The sequence below is a fragment of the Neophocaena asiaeorientalis genome, unplaced genomic scaffold (genome assembly GCF_003031525.2).
Source record: "Neophocaena asiaeorientalis asiaeorientalis breed wild unplaced genomic scaffold, Neophocaena_asiaeorientalis_V1.1 scaffold418, whole genome shotgun sequence".
In the NCBI taxonomy this organism is placed as follows: Eukaryota; Metazoa; Chordata; class Mammalia; order Artiodactyla; family Phocoenidae; genus Neophocaena; species Neophocaena asiaeorientalis.
In genome coordinates, this window is record NW_020175731.1 from 5365097 (window position 1) to 5384903 (window position 19807).

Consider the following 19807-nt stretch of genomic DNA (forward strand, 5'->3'; position numbering starts at 1 on the left):
AAAGGATGATGAAAAGAAATGAAGACAGCCTAAGAGACCTCTGGGACAACACTAAACGCAACAACATTTGCATTATAGGGGTCCCAAAAGGAGAAGAGAGAGAGAAAGGGTCCGAGAAAATATCTGAAGAGATTATAGTCAAAAAATTCCCTAACATGAGAAATTAAGTAGCCACCCAAGTCCAGGAAGCACAGAGTCCAATACAGGATAAACCCGAGGAGAAACACGCCGAGACACATAGTAATCAAATTGGCAAAAATTAAAGACAAAGAAAAATTATTGAAAGCAGCAAGAGAAAAATGGCAAATAACATACAAGGGAACTACCATAAGGTTAACAGCTGATTTCTCAGCAGAAACTCTACAAGCCAGAAGGGAGTGGCATGATATACTTAAAGTGATGAAAGGGAAGAACCTACAACCAAGATTACTCTACCCAGCAAGGATCTCATTCAGATTCGATGGAGAAATCAAAAGCTTTACAGACAATCAAAAGCTAAAAGAATTCAGCACCACCAAACCAGCTCTACAACAAATGCTAAAGGAACAACAGCAGATTACACTTTCTTCTCAAGTGCGCATGGAACATTCTCCAGGATAGATCACATCTTGGGGTAACAGATCAAGTCTCAGTAAATTTAAGAAAATTAAAATTATACCAAGCATCTTTCTGACCACAACGCTATGAGATAAGAAATAAATTACAGGGAAAAAAACATAAAACACACACACACACATGGAGGCTAAACAATACGTTACTAAAAAACCAAGAGATCACTGAAGAAATCAAAGAGGAAATCAAAAAATACCTAGAGACAAATACCTCCAGCGCCTGTTTTCCGCAACAGGAGAGGCCACAACAGTGAGAGGCCTGCATACCACCAAAAAAAAAAAAAAAAAAAAAGACACATGGACCCCAATGTTCACTGCAGCACTATTTACAATAGCCAGGTCATGGAAGCAACCTAAATGCCCATCGACAGATGAATGGATAAAGAAGTTGTGGTATATATATACAGTGGAATATTACTCAGCCATAAAAAGGAACCAAATTAGGTCATTTGTTGAGAGGTGGATGGATCTAGAGACTGTCATACAGAGTGAAGTGAGTCAGAAAGAGAAAAACAAATATCGTATATTAACGCATGTATGTGGAACCTAGAAAAATGGTACAGATGAACTGCTTTGCAGGGCAGAAGTTGAGACACAGATGTAGAGAACAAACGTATGGACACCAAGGGGTAAAACTGCGGTGGGGTGTGGATGGTGGTGTGCTGAATTGGGCGATTGGGAAAGAAAGAAAAGAAAGGAAAGAAAGAGAAAGAGAGAGAGAAAGAAAGAGAGAGAGAAGGAGGGACGGAGGGAGAAAGGAAGGAAGGGAGAAAGAAAGAAAGAAGAGAGTCTTCTAGTAGTGAGTTGAATACCTGGGGACGCACAAAAATCTTTAAGAACCCTAGGTTACCATTAATGCTAGAGAAACAGAGTAATAAATGAAATGTTTTTCAACATTTTTTGAAAGTTATTTCTTCTTCTTTAAATAAGTAGTATATTACTCTCTGGGGACTCAACTTAGCCTCATACTACTCCTGAAACTGGAAGATTATTTATACGGTAGAACATACTACTGCTAATATTAAGTATTATTGTTGTTATTGTTATTACTATTATTATTAATAGTAGTAGGAGGTTACTTTTCATCATTAAAGTGCTTTCACATATATTGTTTTAAAAAAGATCTGTCCTAAAATTTTATAAAGTAAGGTATAACATAGTTTTCTGCTTTATTTCAAAAGTCCTTTTATCTTTACTTTCACAGTAAATCATAATACTTCATGTGAATCTATAATACAAAGTTTCCATTTTAACCTAACAGTGCAATAGTCTGTCTAAAACATACAGGAAGCGTGACACAATTTCCCAAAAATCAAAGCAGAGGAAAGAGATATTCACATTGTAATCAGAAATTCCTTTACTCTTTCTACATTTAATTTCATGCAATCTCTGTTTCACTGTGCTTCTGCTGTCCAGAAATAATGAGAGTTTACTAATATGTATATGTCTGACCCTTATTGGGTACAAGACCAGGGCTTAAACTCCCACATCTACAACTTGTTCTTAAAGGCTAGCAAATAGTGTCCTTCTGATCTGTGATGTTAGGCAAACATCAGGGAAAAACATCTTGGAGTCCTCACAGTTAGAGTGTTTCTTTTAACTCATGGCTGCAATTGGAAATCTATCCCTATCATTATGGTCAGATAACATGGCAGTTATGGTTTCCCTGCTCTTGTATTTGCAAGTGGGTTTTAAAGAGGCTCTCTGGAAAAGCATTCCACATAAATACAGTTATGATGTCCAGAAGCAAGGGCTTAAATTGAAAAAATCCACAATATTGAAGCTTTTCCCCGATACCAAAAATAAAGATACTGTTCCATTTATCTGTTTAATAAACTGATTCTATCCATACCACAAAATATTTGCAATGTTTGTTTAGAAGTTGAACAATTTTATTTAAGCTTTTTGACAACTTCAAGTTGCTTTTACTAACTCTTAACTATTATTGAAATGCTTATGTTCAATCTCAATTTGAATAAAGTCAGTTTTTCTAAATTGATATTAAAATTTATACAAATATTGTTTTTATTTGTCAACACATAAATTCTTACATATAATGAACAAACAAGATTGGACTAGAACTAATATACTCGTAGAATGTTTTTATTTAACTGATGATTTTCTTTTGGGGCCTTTATTCTGTTTTTCCCTTCATTACTTCAGAATTTCTAAAGCAATAGATTAGTACCTCAGGGGAAAATAAAATAAAGTAAAATAAAATAAGTAAACAAAAATATTGTTTCTCCAGTCCATTTCATTCATCTACTTGAGGAGCTGGTGTGACATTAGTAAGCATTTGGTGATCAAAATATATCTTTTTACGACTGTAGCCCAAAAAGTCACTTAGGAATTTTAATAGAAATAAAATACTTTGCAAAAGAAAAATCAGAAGTCCGCAAGTAACAGAAAAATGGTTGAGAGGATAGCTGCTATTTTAATAGTCCTCATAAAATCTAATCCATCAGCTAACTGGTAGATAAAATTCTCTTAGAAAATATAATCCAAGAAGGCAAAAGATAAAAAGTAGAGGATTAACACGACGAAACTACCATTGTTTGTTAAATGAGAAAACTATATGCTTACAGTGAAGACCCTTCAGTTTCTATATACTATAATTCTTTTTCATGGCTATCCCTTTAAGATTTTTTTAATCATAAAATAAGTTTATTGATGACAACTTTACATAGTTTACTGCCGGTATTTGATGTTACAAACATTAGGGTGTTTGAGATATGCAGGATCCTTATATCAATATGTAACTGGGGACTTCCCTGGTGGCACAGTGGTTAAGAATCCGCCTGCCAATGCAGGAGACACAGGTTTGATCCCTGGTCCAGGAAGATCCCACATGCCGAGGAGCTACTAAGTCCGTGCACCACAACTACTGAGCCTGCGCTTTACAGCCCATGAGCCACAACTACTGAGCCCACATGCCACAACTATTGAAGCCCGCACACCTAGGGCCTGTGGTCCACAATGAGAAGCCACCTCAATGAGAAGCCCGTGCACCACAATGAAGAGTAGCCCCTGCTCTCTGCAACTAGAGAAAGCCCACACCCAGCAAAGAAGACCCAACGCAGCCAAAAATAAATAATAAATAAATAAATGCAACTGACATAAACCCCATTATTTGAGCTCTCTTAATTGCTTCTGTAATTTCTTTTTGTTTCTTCCACAAAGACCTATTATGTTCCCTTCCATAAATTCATCTTATAAATGGAAAAATAAACTGAGAAAAAAGCTGTACATTCTTTTAATCTAACCATGTTCCACACAAGATACATTTTCTATGAGGCTCCTTATAAGGATTTTCCATTGGAATGGGCAGGTCCTCATTCCTGGTTATTTAGGTTGTTTTAAATGTACAAATTAGTTCATTCCTCTTAAATGAAAGGCACAATAACAATTATTGTTTCCTCCCTGTAGCCTATAAGAATGTACTCCTAAAAAAAAAAAAAAAGAGTGTACTCCTTAAGTATCACTGAGAAAAGACCACGCAATTTGGTAAATATCTTGTCAAGGTAGGAAAAACAAACAATGAGAATGTAAGCAATAAATGAATGTAAAGCAACAGAAAATAGTTACAATCACTAAAAGAAACCATGCCTAAGCAGGAAACAACCAAAGGTGGGCTTGGGATACTTTCTTGTACCAGAAAAGAGATAAGTGCTCAAAAGTCTAATAGGGCATGTAAAAAAAGATACAGAAGCCAGATCAAAGGGGACCCCTACATTTTAGCATCAAAGATTAATGACAAATTGATTTTAAAACTCTGGATAAATAAAAATCCATGAGTCCATAGTAATGTAAACACATATAAAAAGAGAAACATAAACAGAAATAAAAACATCTAATTTTCTTCCTATAAGTAATTATTATACTAACTCCTAAACTGGTAATTAAAGAGAAAGAATTAAGTAGTGACCCTGCCATTTTTAGGGAACTGTACTTCATCCTAGTTAATAAGATAAAGCTCTTCTTTACTGAGAAATGGCAGCAAATTACTATAAAGACATGATAGAGTTGGAAAGTAACCATTCTGCAAACTCTAAAGAAATAACTGATTCAGACAAGGATCATCAGTGCATGCTCAAAACCATTCGGTGAAAGGTTGTTGGGAAACAGGATATTTACAGAGTTAGAGTATCACTAGATCTTTTTTGACAGCAAAAGAAAAACTACATCTTTATATTGGAAAGACCTCACAAACTCAGGACAACTTCAGTTTGTGTCTGCTAGTGTGATACAAAATGAAATACTCAGCATCAGTTATAAAGTATTTCATAGATTACATTGCTCAGTCTAAGCAAGCTTTTAGATGTCTCCAGTTTATTGGAAATAGAGGAACAAGTTAAATAATACCAGTAGGAACTCAACAGATAAATAACAAGAGAAAAAAAAAACCTGAGGAGAATTCTAAAAGACTCTAAAGAGACATAAAACCCATTACAGGGACAAATGGAGAAATTTGAATAGGGAAAATAGTAAATGAATGATATTAGGGAATACTTCAGTTTTCTTATATATGATGATGGTATTGTGGTTCTGTCCTTATTTTCAGGAAGTGATATGCTGAAGAATCTTAGGGATTAACTGTCATGGCGTCAGCAATTTAACTTTCAAACAGGACAGAAAAAACATTAGATGCACATATAAGCTACATTATTAAGTCTAAGAAGTACATATACAAGTAGTTGACAGTAGTGATCAAATATATTTTTAAAAGTGCAATCTGGGGAATTACCTGGCAGTCCAGTGGTTAGGACTCCACGCTTTCACTGCCAAGGGCTGGGGTTCAATCCCTGGTTGAGGAACTAAGATCCCACAAGCCACGCTGTGAGGCCAAAAAAAAAAAGAATTGCAATCTGTAGAGCATGGGACTTACGGGAGAATCTACCTTAGCAATGCTTCCAGGAAATGAAGAAAGTGATTCATCAAATGCATTAACTTATTGGAGCATTTGACTTGGAAGTAGGCATGTTCTAGATGTTTTACATAACATAGTTTTTATTTTTAATTTAATTTTTTTTTTTATACAGCAGGTTCCTATTAGTCATCCATTTTATACACAATAGTGTATACATGTCAATCCCAATTGCCCAATTCATCACACCACCCCCCGACTTCCCCCCTTGGTGTCCATACGTTTGTTCTCTACATCTGTGTCTCAATTTCTCACCTGCAAACCAGTTCATCTGTACCATTTTTCTAGGTTCCACATACATGCGTTAATATATGATTTTTGTTTTTCTCTTTCTGACTTACTTCACTCTGTATGACAGTCTCTAGATCCATCCACGTCTCAACAAATGACCCAATTTGGCTCCTTTTTATGGCTGAGTAATATTCCATTGTATATATGTACCACAATTTCTTTAGCCATTCGTCTGTCAATGGGCATTTAAGTTGCTTCCATGACCTGGCTATTGTAAACACTGCTGCAATGAACATTAGGGTGCATGTGTCTTTTTGAATTATGGTTATCTCTCAGTATATGCCCAGTAGTGGGAATGCTGGATCATATGGTAATTCTGTTATTAGATTTTAAAGGAACCTCCATACTGTTCTCCATAGTGGCGGTATCAATTTACATTCCCACCAACAGTACAAGAGGGTTCCCTTTTATCCACACCCTCTCCAGCATTTGTTGTTTGTAGATTTTCTGATGATGCCCATTCTAACTGGTGAGAGATGATGCCTCATTGTAGTTTTGATTTGCATTTCTCTAATAATTAGTGATGCTGAGCAGCTTTTCATGTGCTTCTTGGCCATCTGTAAGTCTTCTTTGGAGAAATGTCTATTTAGGTCTTCTGCCCATTTTTGGATCGGGTTGTTTGTTTCGTTAATAATGAGCTGCATGAGCTGTTTATATATTTTGGAGATTGATCCTTTGTCTGTTGATTCGTTTGCAAATATTTTCTCGCATTTTGACGGTTGTCTTTTCGTCTTCTTTATGGTTTCCTTTGCTGTGCAAAAGCTTTGAAGTTTCATTAGGTCCCATTTGTTTATTTTTGTGTTTATTTCCATTACTCTAGGAGGTGGATCAAAAAAGATCTTGCTGTGATTTATGTCAAAGAGTGTTCTTCCTATGTTTGCCTCTAAGAGTTTTATAGTGTCTGGTCTTACATTTAGGTCTCTAATCCATTTTGAGTTTATTTTTGTATATGGTGTTAGGGAGTGCTATAATTTCATTCTTTTACATTTAGCTGTCCAGTTTAATGAGCACCACTTATTGAAGACACTGTCTTTTCTCCATTGTATATCGTTGCCACCTTTCTCATAGATCAGTTGACCATAAGTGCGTTGGGTTACCTCTGGGCATTCTATCCTGTTCCATTGATCTATGCTTCTGTTTTTGTGCCAGTACTATATTGTCTTGATTACTGCAGCTTTATAGTATAGTCTTAAGTCAGGGAGTCTGATTCCTCCAGCTCCGTTTTTTTCCCTCAAGACTGCTTTGGCTATTCGGGGTCTTTTGTGTCTCCATACAAACTTTAAGATTTTTTGTACTAGTTCCATAAAAAATGCCATTGGTAATTTGATAGGGATTGCATTGAATCTGTAGATTGCTTTGAGTAGTATAATCATTTTCACAATATTGTTTCTTCCAATCCAAGAACATGGTATATCTCTCCATCTGTTGGTATCATCTTTAATTTCTTTCATCAGTGTCTTATAGTTTTCTGCATACAGGTCTTTTGTCTCCCTAGGTAGGTTTGTATAGCTATAAACTTCCCTCTTAGAACTGCTTTTGCTGCATCCCACAGGCTTTGGATCGTTGTGTTTTGTCATTTGTCTCTAGGTATTTTTTTATTCCCTCTTTGATTTCTTCAGTGAGCACTTGGTTATTTAGTAATATATTTTCTAGCCTCCATGTGTTTGTGTTTTTTACGTTGTTTTCCCTGTAATTGATTGCTAATCTCATAACATTGTGGTCAGAAAAGATGCTTGATATGATTTCAATTTATCCTATGACGATTTTCTTAATCGTTTTGGGTTTGTTTTGTAGGTCCTTTTCTTCTCTTGTGTCCCACTTAAAGAAGTTCCTTTAGCATTTGTTGTAGAGCTGGTTTGGTGGTGCTGAATTCTTTTAGCTTTTGATTGTCTGTAAAGCTTTTGATTTCTCCATCGAATCTGAATGAGATCCTTGCTGGGTAGAGTAATCTTGGTTGTAGGTTCTTCCCTTTCATCACTTTAAGTATATCATGCCACTCCCTTCTGGCTTGTAGAGTTTCTGCTGAGAAATCAGCTGTTAACCTTATGGTAGTTCCCTTGTATGTTATTTGCCATTTTTCTCTTGCTGCTTTCAATAATTTTTCTTTGTCTTTAATTTTTGCCAATTTGATTCCTATGTGTCTCGGCATGTTTCTCCTTGGTTTTATCCTCTATGGGACTCTCTGTGCTTCCTGGATTTGGGTAGCTATTTCCTTTCCCATGTTAGGGGAGTTTCCAACTATAATCTCTTCAAATATTTTCTTGGGTCAGTTCTCTCTCTCTTCTCCTTCTGGGACCCGTATAATGCAAATGTTGTTGCATTTAATGTGTCCCAGAGGTCTCTTAGATTGTCTTCATTTCTTTTCATTCTTTTCTCTTTATTCTCTTCTGCAGCAGTGACTTCCACCATTCTGTCTACCAGGTCACTTATCCGTTCTTGCCTCAGTTATTCTGCTATTGATTCCTTCTAGTGTATTTTTAATTTCAATTATTGTATTGTTCATCTCTGTTTGTTCTTCAATTCTTCTAGGTCTTTATTAAACATTTCTTGCATCTTCTCGATCTTTGCCTCCATTCTTTTTCTGAGTTCCTGAATAATCTTCACTATCATTATTCTGAATTCTTTTTCTGGAAGGTTGCCTATCTCTACTTTGTTTAGTTGTTTTTCTGGGGTTTTATCTTGTTCCTTCATCTGGTAGATAGCCCTCTGCCTTTTCATCTTGTCTATCTTTCTATGAATGTGGTTTTTGCTCCACAGGCTGCAGGATTGTAGTTCTTCTTGCTTCTGCTGTTGCCCTCTGGTGGATGAGGCTGTCTAAGAGGCTTGTGCAAGTTTCCTGATGGGAGGGACTGGTGGTGGGTAGAGCTGGGTGTTTCTCTGGTGGGCAGAGCTCAATAAAACTTTAATCCACTTGCCTGCTGATGGGTGGGGCTGTGTCCCCTCCCTGTTGGTTGTTTGGCCTGAGGTGAACCAACACTGGAGCCTACCTGGGCTCTTTGTTGAAGCTAATGGCGGACTCTGGGAGGGCTCACGCCAAGGAATACTTCCCAGAAATTCTGCTGCCAGTGTCCTTGTCCTCACGGTGAGACAGAGCCACCCCCCGCCTCTGCAGGCGACCCCGCAACAGTAGCAGGTAGGTCTGGTTCAGTCTCTGTGGGGTCACTGCTTCTTCCCCTGGGTCCCGATGCAAACACTACTTTGTGTGTGCCCTCCAAGAGTGGAGTCTCCGTTTCCCCCAGTCCTGTCGAAGTTGTGCAATCGAATCCCGCTAGCCTTCAAAGTTTGATTCTCTAGGAATTCCTCCTCCCTTTGCCGGAACCCCAGGTTGGGAAGCCTGACGTGGGGCTCACAACCTTCACTCCAGTGGGTGGACTTCTGTTGTATAATTGTTCTCCAGTTTGTGAGTCACCCACCCAGCAGGTATGGGATTTGATTTTATTGTGATTGCGCCCCTCCTACCGTCTCATTGTGGCTTCTCCTTTGTCTTTGGACGTGGGGTATCTGTTTTGGTGAGTTCCAGTGTCTTCCTGTCGATGACTGTTCAGCAGTTAGTTGTGATTCCAGTGTTCTCGCAAGAGGGAGTGAGAACATGTCCTTCTACTCCGCCATCTTGAACCAATCTAACATAACATATTTTTAGATATGCTCTTTCCAGTACTCTTAACCTTTCATCTTGTCAATGGTAATTTTAGTAAGAAACTTTCATAAACACAACTCCCATCGTTAGTGAGGAATTACTACATGTAATTAGGTACCTAGAATAGTGTTCAGCTGAAAGTAACTTATATTAAACCAAACCTGTACTACTTTTCTGTGGTTTGTTTGGACAGCAAATCCTGTTATCAGAACTCATGATGCATCAGCTATTCTACTGCAAAGAGTAGAAACAGATTTTTTGAAGAGTGGAGAACAGAACATATTCTCCTAAGAATCAACCATTTAAAATGCTAACTGTGGGGCCTCCCTGGTGGCACAGAGGTTAAGAATCTGCCTGCCAATGCAGGGGACAGGGGTTCGAGCCCTGGTTTGGAAAGATCCCACATGCTGCGCAGCAACTAAGCCCACGTGCCCCAACTACTGAGCCTGGGCTCTAGAGCCCGTGTCCCACAACTACTGAACCTGCGTGCCACAACTCCTGCAGCCTGTGTGCCAAGAGCTCATGCTCTGCAACAAGAGAAGCCACCACAATGAGAAGCACACGCACCGCAAGCAAGAGAAGCCCCCACTCGCCACAACTAGAGAAAGCCAGTGCGCACAGCAACAAAGACCCAACGCAGCCAAAAATAAATAAATAAATAAGCATATTACTAAATGAAATAAAATAAAATAAAATACTAACTGTGAAGCATACCAAATGTAACAATTCAAAGAACTCTGGCAACCTGTACCAACTTTTCCGATACTTAGTGATACCTATTTTTGCACAGTGCCTGTTACCATGGCCCAAAACCATGAATAAACTGATTATTACCATGCTCTTGGCAGTCTCCAATGTACTACTCTTCACAAATTTTTTTTATTTAAGCAAATTAAAAACTTTTTAAAAATTAAAAAAAATAGTAACTGTAACGTACAAAGTCATAGTGATTTTAAGAGGATCATATCCTGCTTTTATTTACTCACAATTTAGCCATACCTTTTCATTATCCTGGTTGTGTTTACGAATTGGTGACATTGGTTCAGAAAAATCAGTTTCATTATCTACTGCATACTGTCTGCCAGACAGAAAATCCCGTAGTTGACTCTGTAAGAAATACAAGATGTTACTAACAAAATGTTACGCCAACTGTAAAAAATATTTCACACCTAGCTCTACTTAGTGTCTCTGATGTTCCAGTGTACAGCACATTACCTGACTTTTGTTGGCAGTCCATAATATACACGCAATTAAATTTCCTAACAATCTGTTTCCAATGGCACTTGTACTCAAAGAGTTTTACAAGTTCAGAGTTAAAAGATGACCTTGGAAATTTCATCTGAGCCTTTTATTTGTACGGAAGAAAGTCTTAACTAATGCCCACAATAAATGCTTCATTTTGGAATATACATAAGTAAATCTATTTTCCTAAGCCACAATATTTCAAACAAAATAAGAGCTTCCACGAAAAAATAATTTATAAAGAGATATCTGCTTTCAGCCTGACACACTACTCAGTATCTCCATATTATTTCACTTATTCTAAGGGACTGAAGATTATACAGGCATGTACAAACACAAACACACACACAATTCCTGATAAGTAAACCTGAAGGAAAGGGACAAACTGAATTAACAAAGTCCAGTGAGATATTGCAAAATTATAACTAAAGTAACTCACCAATATATACTCCTTGAAAAGAAATAGCATTTGCCACAGTTCTACTGATATGATAAGCTGGTACTCATAAAGAGTTAATCAAGTGATAAAAAAAAAACTAGAAAGCCTAGAATTTTGTTGTTTATAACATATACAATTTTTCAATCTCAAAATTCAAGATCACCAAAATAAGAATTTACTATTTAACAAATTTTGAATAATGGTGGTACTCACACTTGTGGTTCTTATGTTTTCAGAAGAGATACTGAAAGCAAAGATTTATTTTTCCATAAACACAATATTATTTTTAGAAATGGGAGAATATTACCTTCTAGTTAAAAAACACTTTCATATTTAATTACATGCAAAGTACATTATTCTAGATCAGTTCAGTGGGTATCAAAGTATGATCCAAGTACTTCTGAGGTCCTTAAGACCCATTCAGGGGATCTGGGAAGTCCTCCTTTTCCAACTATGTATCAATGTGAATCTGAATTTTCTTGATATACTTCAATCAAACTAACTTATCAAATAGAAGCAGACATGTGAATCCAGGTATTTTCTATCACACATGATATTAAAGATACTCATAAAAATGTAAAACAATGTCACTATTCTCACAATTTTTTTATTTTTGGAAAATAAAGTTATTCTTCATAACATAATGTTATTCATATTAAAATGTAATAGGTTCAATATCAATATTTTAATAACTGATAAACATTTTAAACATTTCTCTTTAATTTTTAATATGGAAAATATCAATAGATATAATCCACATAAACAAAATCTCCTTCTAGTCTTAAATAATTTTTAGTGTAAAGCAGTTCCTAGACCTCAAAGTTAGACAAGGACTCTAGATAATATCGCATAGGGCTTCCCTGGTGGTGCAGTAGTTGAGAGTCCGCCTGCCGATGCAGGGGACACGGGTTCAGGCCCCGGTCTGGGAAGGTCCCACATGCTGCGGAGTGGCTGGGCCAGTGAGCCATGGCTGCTGAGCCTGAGCGTCCGGAGCCTGTGCTCCGCAACGGGAGAGGCCACAAGAGTGAGAGGCCCGCATACAGCAAAAAAAAGAAAAAAAAAAAATATATATATATATATAGCATAAAGCTTTCTTAGGCAAGATAAAAATCACAATATATTTGCTGTGGTACACTATTAATTTTACTGATTTGTATCTTTACTGATTTGACAGGTTGCTACTCACTGTATTTTTATCCTCTTATTTGGAAGATGTACTGTATTTTTCCATTCCATTAATAGTTGCCTTTACTCTCCCTGTACTCAAATCAGACTCATATTTCTCTATTCTTTTTTAAAAGTGATAATGCCTGCTACTTACCCCTAACAAACTACGAAGTTTAGCAGTTTTATTTCTAAACTAGTATCAGAATCTCTCTTAGTGTAAGTCTTCCATTTTAGCTCACATATTCCCAGTCCATCCTTATCATTTTAACTGCACATACACACTCCAAGTTTTAGTGCTCACTACCATCTTTCCCTAGATAGACCGCTGCTCCAGTTCATCTGTTTAATTATTAGTCTTTGGAAAGGTAAATGCTTCACACGAGGTATGATGATGACATTCTTTAAATTTTTGCATATCCTCACAAATCCTTCCTTAACTTGGCTGATAAATGATATCTTGGTTGAGGATGGAATTCTTAGGTCACTTTCAGGACATGCTATTTAATTTTTTGTTCTTTTTAAATAACTTGTTCTGCCAGGAAATTAAGAGTTCAGGAATTTTACCAGGATATGTCTAGGTATGTGTCATTTCTCATCAATTCAGCCTGGAACTTCATAAACACTCCTTAGGAGACTCAGGAAAATATTTATTATAACAAATGTTGTTGTTAACAAATATATGATTTATTTTATCATGGCATCTTTTGCATCTGTTCTTTTTTCTCCTTCTAGAACTCCTAACATTTATATGTTAAATCCTCTAGATCTAACCTCTAAGTTTCTTAATCCTCTAGATCTAACCTCCAAGTTTCTTAACTTTCCCTCTTTGTTTCTTTATGTGTTTTACTCTGTGCTTTACTTATTGTACTTGACTTTCAGGATACTAATTTGAGTCTGAATTCATCTGTTACATTGGGAAAACTTTTCTTCTTTTTTTTTTAATGTCTAGAAAGTCTTATGTTTAGGTATATACTTGAAGTTCCTTGAGTACTTATTATTTCGCTGGATTCAATTTGCTATCATTCCCTTCGAGCAGCTCTATTTTGTTAGGCATGTGTGTTCTTAGCTGATTCATCTTTCTGGCCACTGAGACCCCTTAGGTGACCGTTGCTTCTCCTCACTGGCTCTTTGGGGCCCAGCTGACTGTTGAGGTCCATTAAGTGATGACAGTTCTATGAGTAATGGAAGTTGAAATGGTCTCTACTCCTTATTGAGCAGCAGTGGAGAAATAAGCAAGCTGCCAGTCACCTGCTTAGGCTGAAAAACAGTCTTCTTGTGGTCTCTCAAGCCTCACCAACAGTAAGACCATCCACTCAGCTACTTTGCTGCTTCTTGAGAGTAAAAGAACCCTGGCACACTCATAGAAGGCATTTATTGACCTTCCTCAGATTTCTGAGGGCTGCTTAGCCCTTCTCAGGACCTACTACTTCTGCTCCTCAGCCCAGGTCTCTGATTTTGTCCTCCAGATAATTACTCAGTTCATGAGAGCAATCTCTGTAACAATTCTCCCTACTTAGAGTCCAGTTAGCATCCAAGGACTTCTATGCTCCCAGATGCCCATGGGCCCTGCATCCATGTTCCTCGGGAGAGGAATTATAAAAGTAGGAAACAAAGGGGAAAGGGCTATCATTCAAATTATGTTCCCAGAACTTCCCTGTTCTTACCTTTACCTGAATTCCTCTTAATTCTTGCCTTATTTAGGCTACAATAAATCAAAAACAAAAAAGCTTATTAGGATCATGATATTTCAGGACCCTGAAGCTCAGAAATATTTAGAACTTTCTGATATGTATCTTTAAAGATACTTTTAGCATAAATTAGGGTTACATTTAGCATATTTTTGAAATGTCAATCTAGGGATATTTTCCTGCTCACTTTTTCCTCGCTGCAAATCTCCTTTGAGTAACATAAGTACCAGAGATCAAGTTGTTAGCCTTCTAAGATTTAAATGCAGAAAATTTTCTGCTTCATATATTACCATCTCAGCAGTTCCCACTTCATTCCTGATGTTCTTCAAAGGAGACATATTGATATTTGGAGACAGAACTTCCTCAAACGTAAAACCTTATATATCTCACACTATAAGCTGATTCACTTAAATGAAGAAACTTATTAGAGGACTTATAGGCAAAGGATAAAATGAAAACAAAGACTTCAGGCAGATTATACTCTCACTGGCTTATCAGAAACTCATGTTTGTTGTTCCTACAATCTAATACTTGTGTTTGATGAACTTCTCTAAATTAACTTTGTGAAAAGTAGTTAAAAATCATCTCTACAGGTAAGCAAATAAAACATAACTAGAGAAGAATAAAAAAACTGTCTTCACTCACAAGTATCCTCATCATGGTGTGGATGAGTATGTGTGGGTATGCATGTACACGTGTGTGCATGTATTTTGAGAAAGTTACAAAAAGGCACAGGTTTCCATGATAGCCCCATGAGGCAAAGACAACAAACCACCTGCCAGTATCCATTCTCCCCTTCTTCCTTAGTATCAGAGCTTTCTTTTATCTTCTGGCATATTACTACCCAGAATAAAGACTATATTCTCCATCCTTGCTAGCATGTTGGTCTGGCCATATGACTAAGCTTTGGTTAATGAGATGGAAGCAAAAGAGCTACATCTCTTTCAAAGGAAAAGAGAGTGCGGTGCTCCCTTACTATTTCCTGCTGCATGAAATGCTGATACAATGTCTGGAGCTCCAACAACTATCTTGGACCACAAATGATCTTGAGGGTAGAAGTCAAGAACTAAGATAGGAGAGCAGACTGACAGTAAAATCCTAGGTACTATCTGATAACCACGAACCTATCATATCAGTCCTAGATGCTAACCTTTTGACATCTTTTATAAAAGAATGAAACAAACTTCCATTGTCTTAAACAACTGTTATTGCGGTTTCTATTCTAAGCAGACAAAACATTATTCCCAAGTATCAGATAGTAATATTTATAAACTATTTTAATATCTGAGAAAATCCAGTAAACATTTTCTTCTAGTTATGGCTGCAATTATTCTTTTATTACCACTGTTTAATTACTACTTTAGTGGCACTTGGTATATGTTAAGATAAAGAAATATATTTTCAATACTTTAAAACAAACTAGATACATTCAAATATATTCTAAAACAGTTTATCAACTATAATGTAGACAAAACCAAACTGCAAGGGATGCTATTCCATTAACTTTAAAATTTATACTCTATAAAAAAATAAGGCAATGAATGTGTCTGCAAAAAAAAAGGAATAGTGTATTACCTCATGTATATTGCATCATACTATCCTCATGAAATGATACTCTATCTTAATAAAAAACTATTACTAATCCATAGAAAGAGTCATAGCAATCATTTATACAATATATGCCAAATGAACAGATGCACATTAAACCAAGAAAATAAAATACAAAATCAATCCCTGACATAATTCAAAAAGAAATCACGTACTTGATACTGATTTATTAAAAATGTTTTGATCTAATAAGTAGCTGTCCTTATATTTCAACCAAATAATAACACAAATTCAACAAAATTTACCACCAAAATATTTCTCTCCAGTAATGACTAGCTTTCAAGTAGCTAAATTTTCCATTCTTAACATGATCCAAAGAGCAAAAGCATTATCAAGTTATTATAAATGCTGACCATCATTTAAAGTAAAAATAAATCTAGCCAAATTTTAATTTGATTAAGATAAAATTATTTAAAAAATACTTACAGGAGATATGTTGGCATAATTTTCATAATTAGAAGTCAAAACATTACATTTTTTATAAACATCGATCATATCTAACATGTTACTATTCTTTAAGAAATCATCATAAATCTTCCTAATGTTCTCATAATGGTCAATCACTTTCATATTTTCAACTGGTAAGTTCAATTTCTCATGTAGTAAGTATTTCCAGGTCAATAAGACATCGCTGAGAGAGACTGTAAATTCTCCACTGTACTGAAAGAGATAATGCCAAAAATAAAATGATAAAGTTGGACGCTAGATATTCATTAACTTACAATTAAGATAGAAAGTACAAACTGAATTTTGTCATAGAAAAGTCTACATTGAATTCCTGTGGATTTTAAAAGAACATCAAAGTTGAGCTATGGCATAATTTTAAAACCAGATATAAAAGAAAAAGATTTTGATGATTTTTAAAAATATGAACAACTATAATAAGTTTGCACATGACAAATTTAGCAAATATAGTCATCTTATTTCCTGAACTTCACTAAATTTCTTCTACCCAAAGTGGGGAGATGGGTGAGCAGTGAACCGAACTTAAGTGCTATTGACTGGGGAAACATTTGATTCTGTTAATACTTAGTTCCTTTTAGTTCTTTTTGCTAATGTATTTTTAATCTCTTATTTTAAACTGTCATGTCATACTGAATTCCTACATATCACATTATTCCAAGTGTTAGTCTTAATGCATGAACATAAAAATTAAATTTTTAAAAATTATGTTTTATTTCATTACTATTTCAGAAGCAAAATATCGGTGCTAAAATTTGGGGTCAGAAAAGAATTTTGAATCTTCCCTGCTCATCATCGCACTAAACTATAACAAACAAGTGCTGAGAAGCCCATAGTCAGGTTTCTTTCTATAAGTTGTCAGATGTTACTAATCAGACAAAATTGTTCGTTTTTTCCTCTTCTTCAATATCTACATGATAAATTATCTCAGTGGACATGTTGAAGATTTTTAATTGATTGCATTCCATCCCACTTAATATCTCAGATATTAATAATGGTGCCCTCCAAAACATGATAGACCTAATTCAGTAAAAAAATTCTAACTACTCCTTTCTGCAGCATGAGTAACAAATAATTTTAAGTATCCATACGTGGTTTTGAGATACAGATTTTGTTGTCCTCTTCCATAGTTAATATGCTAGTAGTTTCTGCTAACAGCAATATCTTCCCATTAATAGCATTTAAAATAATGGGTGCGTATTTAAATAGTACTAGTCATTGGAACTAAATTGTAACATCATCTTTAGCCAAGCCAATGAAGATTAATAGAAAGAAATCAAACACAGCCAAATAATATATTATTTTCTACATATCTGACTCTTTCAAATCTCTATATCTTTTATAAAGATATTTTCTAACTACTATCCAAATTTAAGACAAGGTGCTCAAACTGCCTTAAAATAATTAACTCTTTACTCAACCATATGGAGGCAACTAAGGAAATTATCTTTATTGTCCTTGGAGTAGAGACCTGTTATATAAAAATTATGAAAATTAATTATATTTCATGAAATTAGTTCAATGAACAACCAAAAGAATGAGTAACTCTCAAACACTGGACCCATAACCCAAATGTAAGACAGATTTGTAATATCTCAGCATTGCATCAAAATTGTATACTTTACTTCCCAATCCCACAAAGGTTACGTACCATAAAATTTCCAAGTGGTATTTAAGTTAAATAAATCCAGTTATTTAGAGTTTCAAAACTAAATTGTTTTATCTCAAAAATTCCTAAAAACTATTTTGGTATAACATCCTTCATGTTAAAAATAAATTAAGATTTTGCCTAATATAAATGTACAAATCTCATCCTAATGACTATAACTAGTTAAAGTAAAACTATACAAGCTTTTTTATTTTTTTCAAGAAAACTGGTTACTTGTTTATTGTGTTACAACAGCAATGAAAAGTCCCCATCTACCACCTTTTATAACTGTAAAGATTAAACTGCAGTTGGAATCAGTATATTCATCATTTACCCCAAAAAACGCCATATCAGAGTACATCAGAGTCTGTCTACTCCATTTCTTTAACAAGCAATGAAGAACTTCATGCTCGTGCACAATACGGAATCGTAGCTTTTTTTATGTGTACAGAAAAAAATGGACAAAACTTCCCTCCCCATCAAGGTTGTTAGAAGAAATTAGGTAATGAAAGGGAGAAATGCAAATCCTAAAGTCAACCAGTGCTTTTCCCATAACTCCACATAAAAAACAACAATGAAAGTGCTCTAAGGTTTGGAAATCTCTCTATAGTACAGAGGTGTAAGGAAGCGATAGATTTCTCTCATCACATTTACAAGTTTAATGTTCTAAAAAAGTCTTTCCTCCAGGGAACCTCATGTGATCAATTACTGAATATAATCACACAACTCCATTTGAACTAGTCTGAATTCAATGTGCTTAGTCTAGAACCATCCTTGATTAGAATTAATCTTATGATACATTTTAGTAGATAAATATATGAAGACTAATCAAAAATTATTTTTAAGAATAAAGTATCTTAGCCCTTTGTATATCAAATCAGAACCTGAAAGGTAAAAGAATGTACATTATTTTCACATATACAAACTATGTGCTAAAGTAAAAAAAATAAAATGTCCTTTAATTCAAGCCCAAGCTCTGTCCATGAAACTGCCGGCAGGTTATACGCCAGGAGAAAGGTCCTTCACGCTGAGGGTCACTCCTGCTTGTCTCTAGCAAGGCCGTGTTTTCACCATCATCCTCCTTAAAACTGGCCTCGCAAGGCAGCACGGAGTCGCTGGTGGTGGGCAGTGCTGAGCTGCCCGCGTCACTTCTGTCACCATCTGGTAAAGTAAGACTCAGATCTGCAGTCGAAACGCCCCTGGGGGAGATTCTGGGGCAGGCGTCTCCTGCATGTCCTCAAGCTCTCCCCAATATCCCAGGGCTTTGATGACATCAAGTTTACACATTGGACACATTCGGTGATCCAAAAGCCATGGGTCAATGCATATTCTATAAAAAATATGCTTGCATGGCAGGATTCTGGTAACATCCTTTCCTTTAAAATTTTCAATACACACTGCACAACTTTCAGCATCAACATCAATTCCCTTTTCTCCATGCTTTACAGTACGAAGAGGAAGCTGCCCAATAAGTTTCTTTGTTTCTTTTCTATGGCTCTGACTTCCAAACTGTGAGCCAGTGTATAGGAAGCGCTGTATATAGTAAAATATTAGCCAGGCTAATGAGATAATCATCATGGTGATGAAGGCGATGGCCACAAACACCACAGACTGACCGCTGATGAACTCCTGTACGTGCCGGGTGCCGAGCCCTATGGTCATTGTGACCGGAATGTCTTTCTGCACCAGATCCACAATTTCTCTTCCTTTGGGGTCGCTAACAATAATGACTACTATATTTCCGGTTCCTGCGTGGGACAAGGGCGCGGTGAGGTTCCCGTGGCGCTCCTCGTTGTATGGGACCACGGCCGAGGCGTTCCACCACACTGCCGCCAACACCTTGTCCTTGAAGGTACCGCCCCCGCGGCCGCGGGGCACAAGGAAGCGCGTGCAGGACGCGCAACCCTCGGGGTCACGGTCCTCGGTGTGCGGGACGCCCACCAGGCCCCGCGCGCCCTCCTTGGGCGAGCTCTCGCCGAAGCGGCCGCTCTCCGAGGCGCTCCACATGCTCTGGTTGGCCTACGGGTCCACGTATTCGGTGCTCACCATGGCCGAGTATCACTGGAGTGCCCGGCCCCGAGCCCCGGTCC

The 19807-nt window shown here is 36.6% G+C and overlaps 1 protein-coding gene and 1 pseudogene across 1 annotated transcript in view; both read right to left on the minus strand.

Annotated features, from left to right (window-relative positions):
• PARPBP (PARP1 binding protein) overlaps positions 1 to 19807 on the minus strand; it is a 71193-nt gene that overhangs the window by 39595 nt on the left and 11791 nt on the right. Inside the window, exons 3-4 of the mRNA XM_024732169.1 lie at positions 16034 to 16267; positions 10463 to 10570 (exon numbers count right to left, since the gene is read on the minus strand). Of these exons, the coding sequence (XP_024587937.1) occupies positions 10463 to 10570; positions 16034 to 16267 (342 nt within the window). The remainder of the gene's footprint in view (positions 1 to 10462; positions 10571 to 16033; positions 16268 to 19807) is intronic.
• Positions 18676 to 19799, minus strand: LOC112391020 (E3 ubiquitin-protein ligase RNF149 pseudogene; annotated as a pseudogene).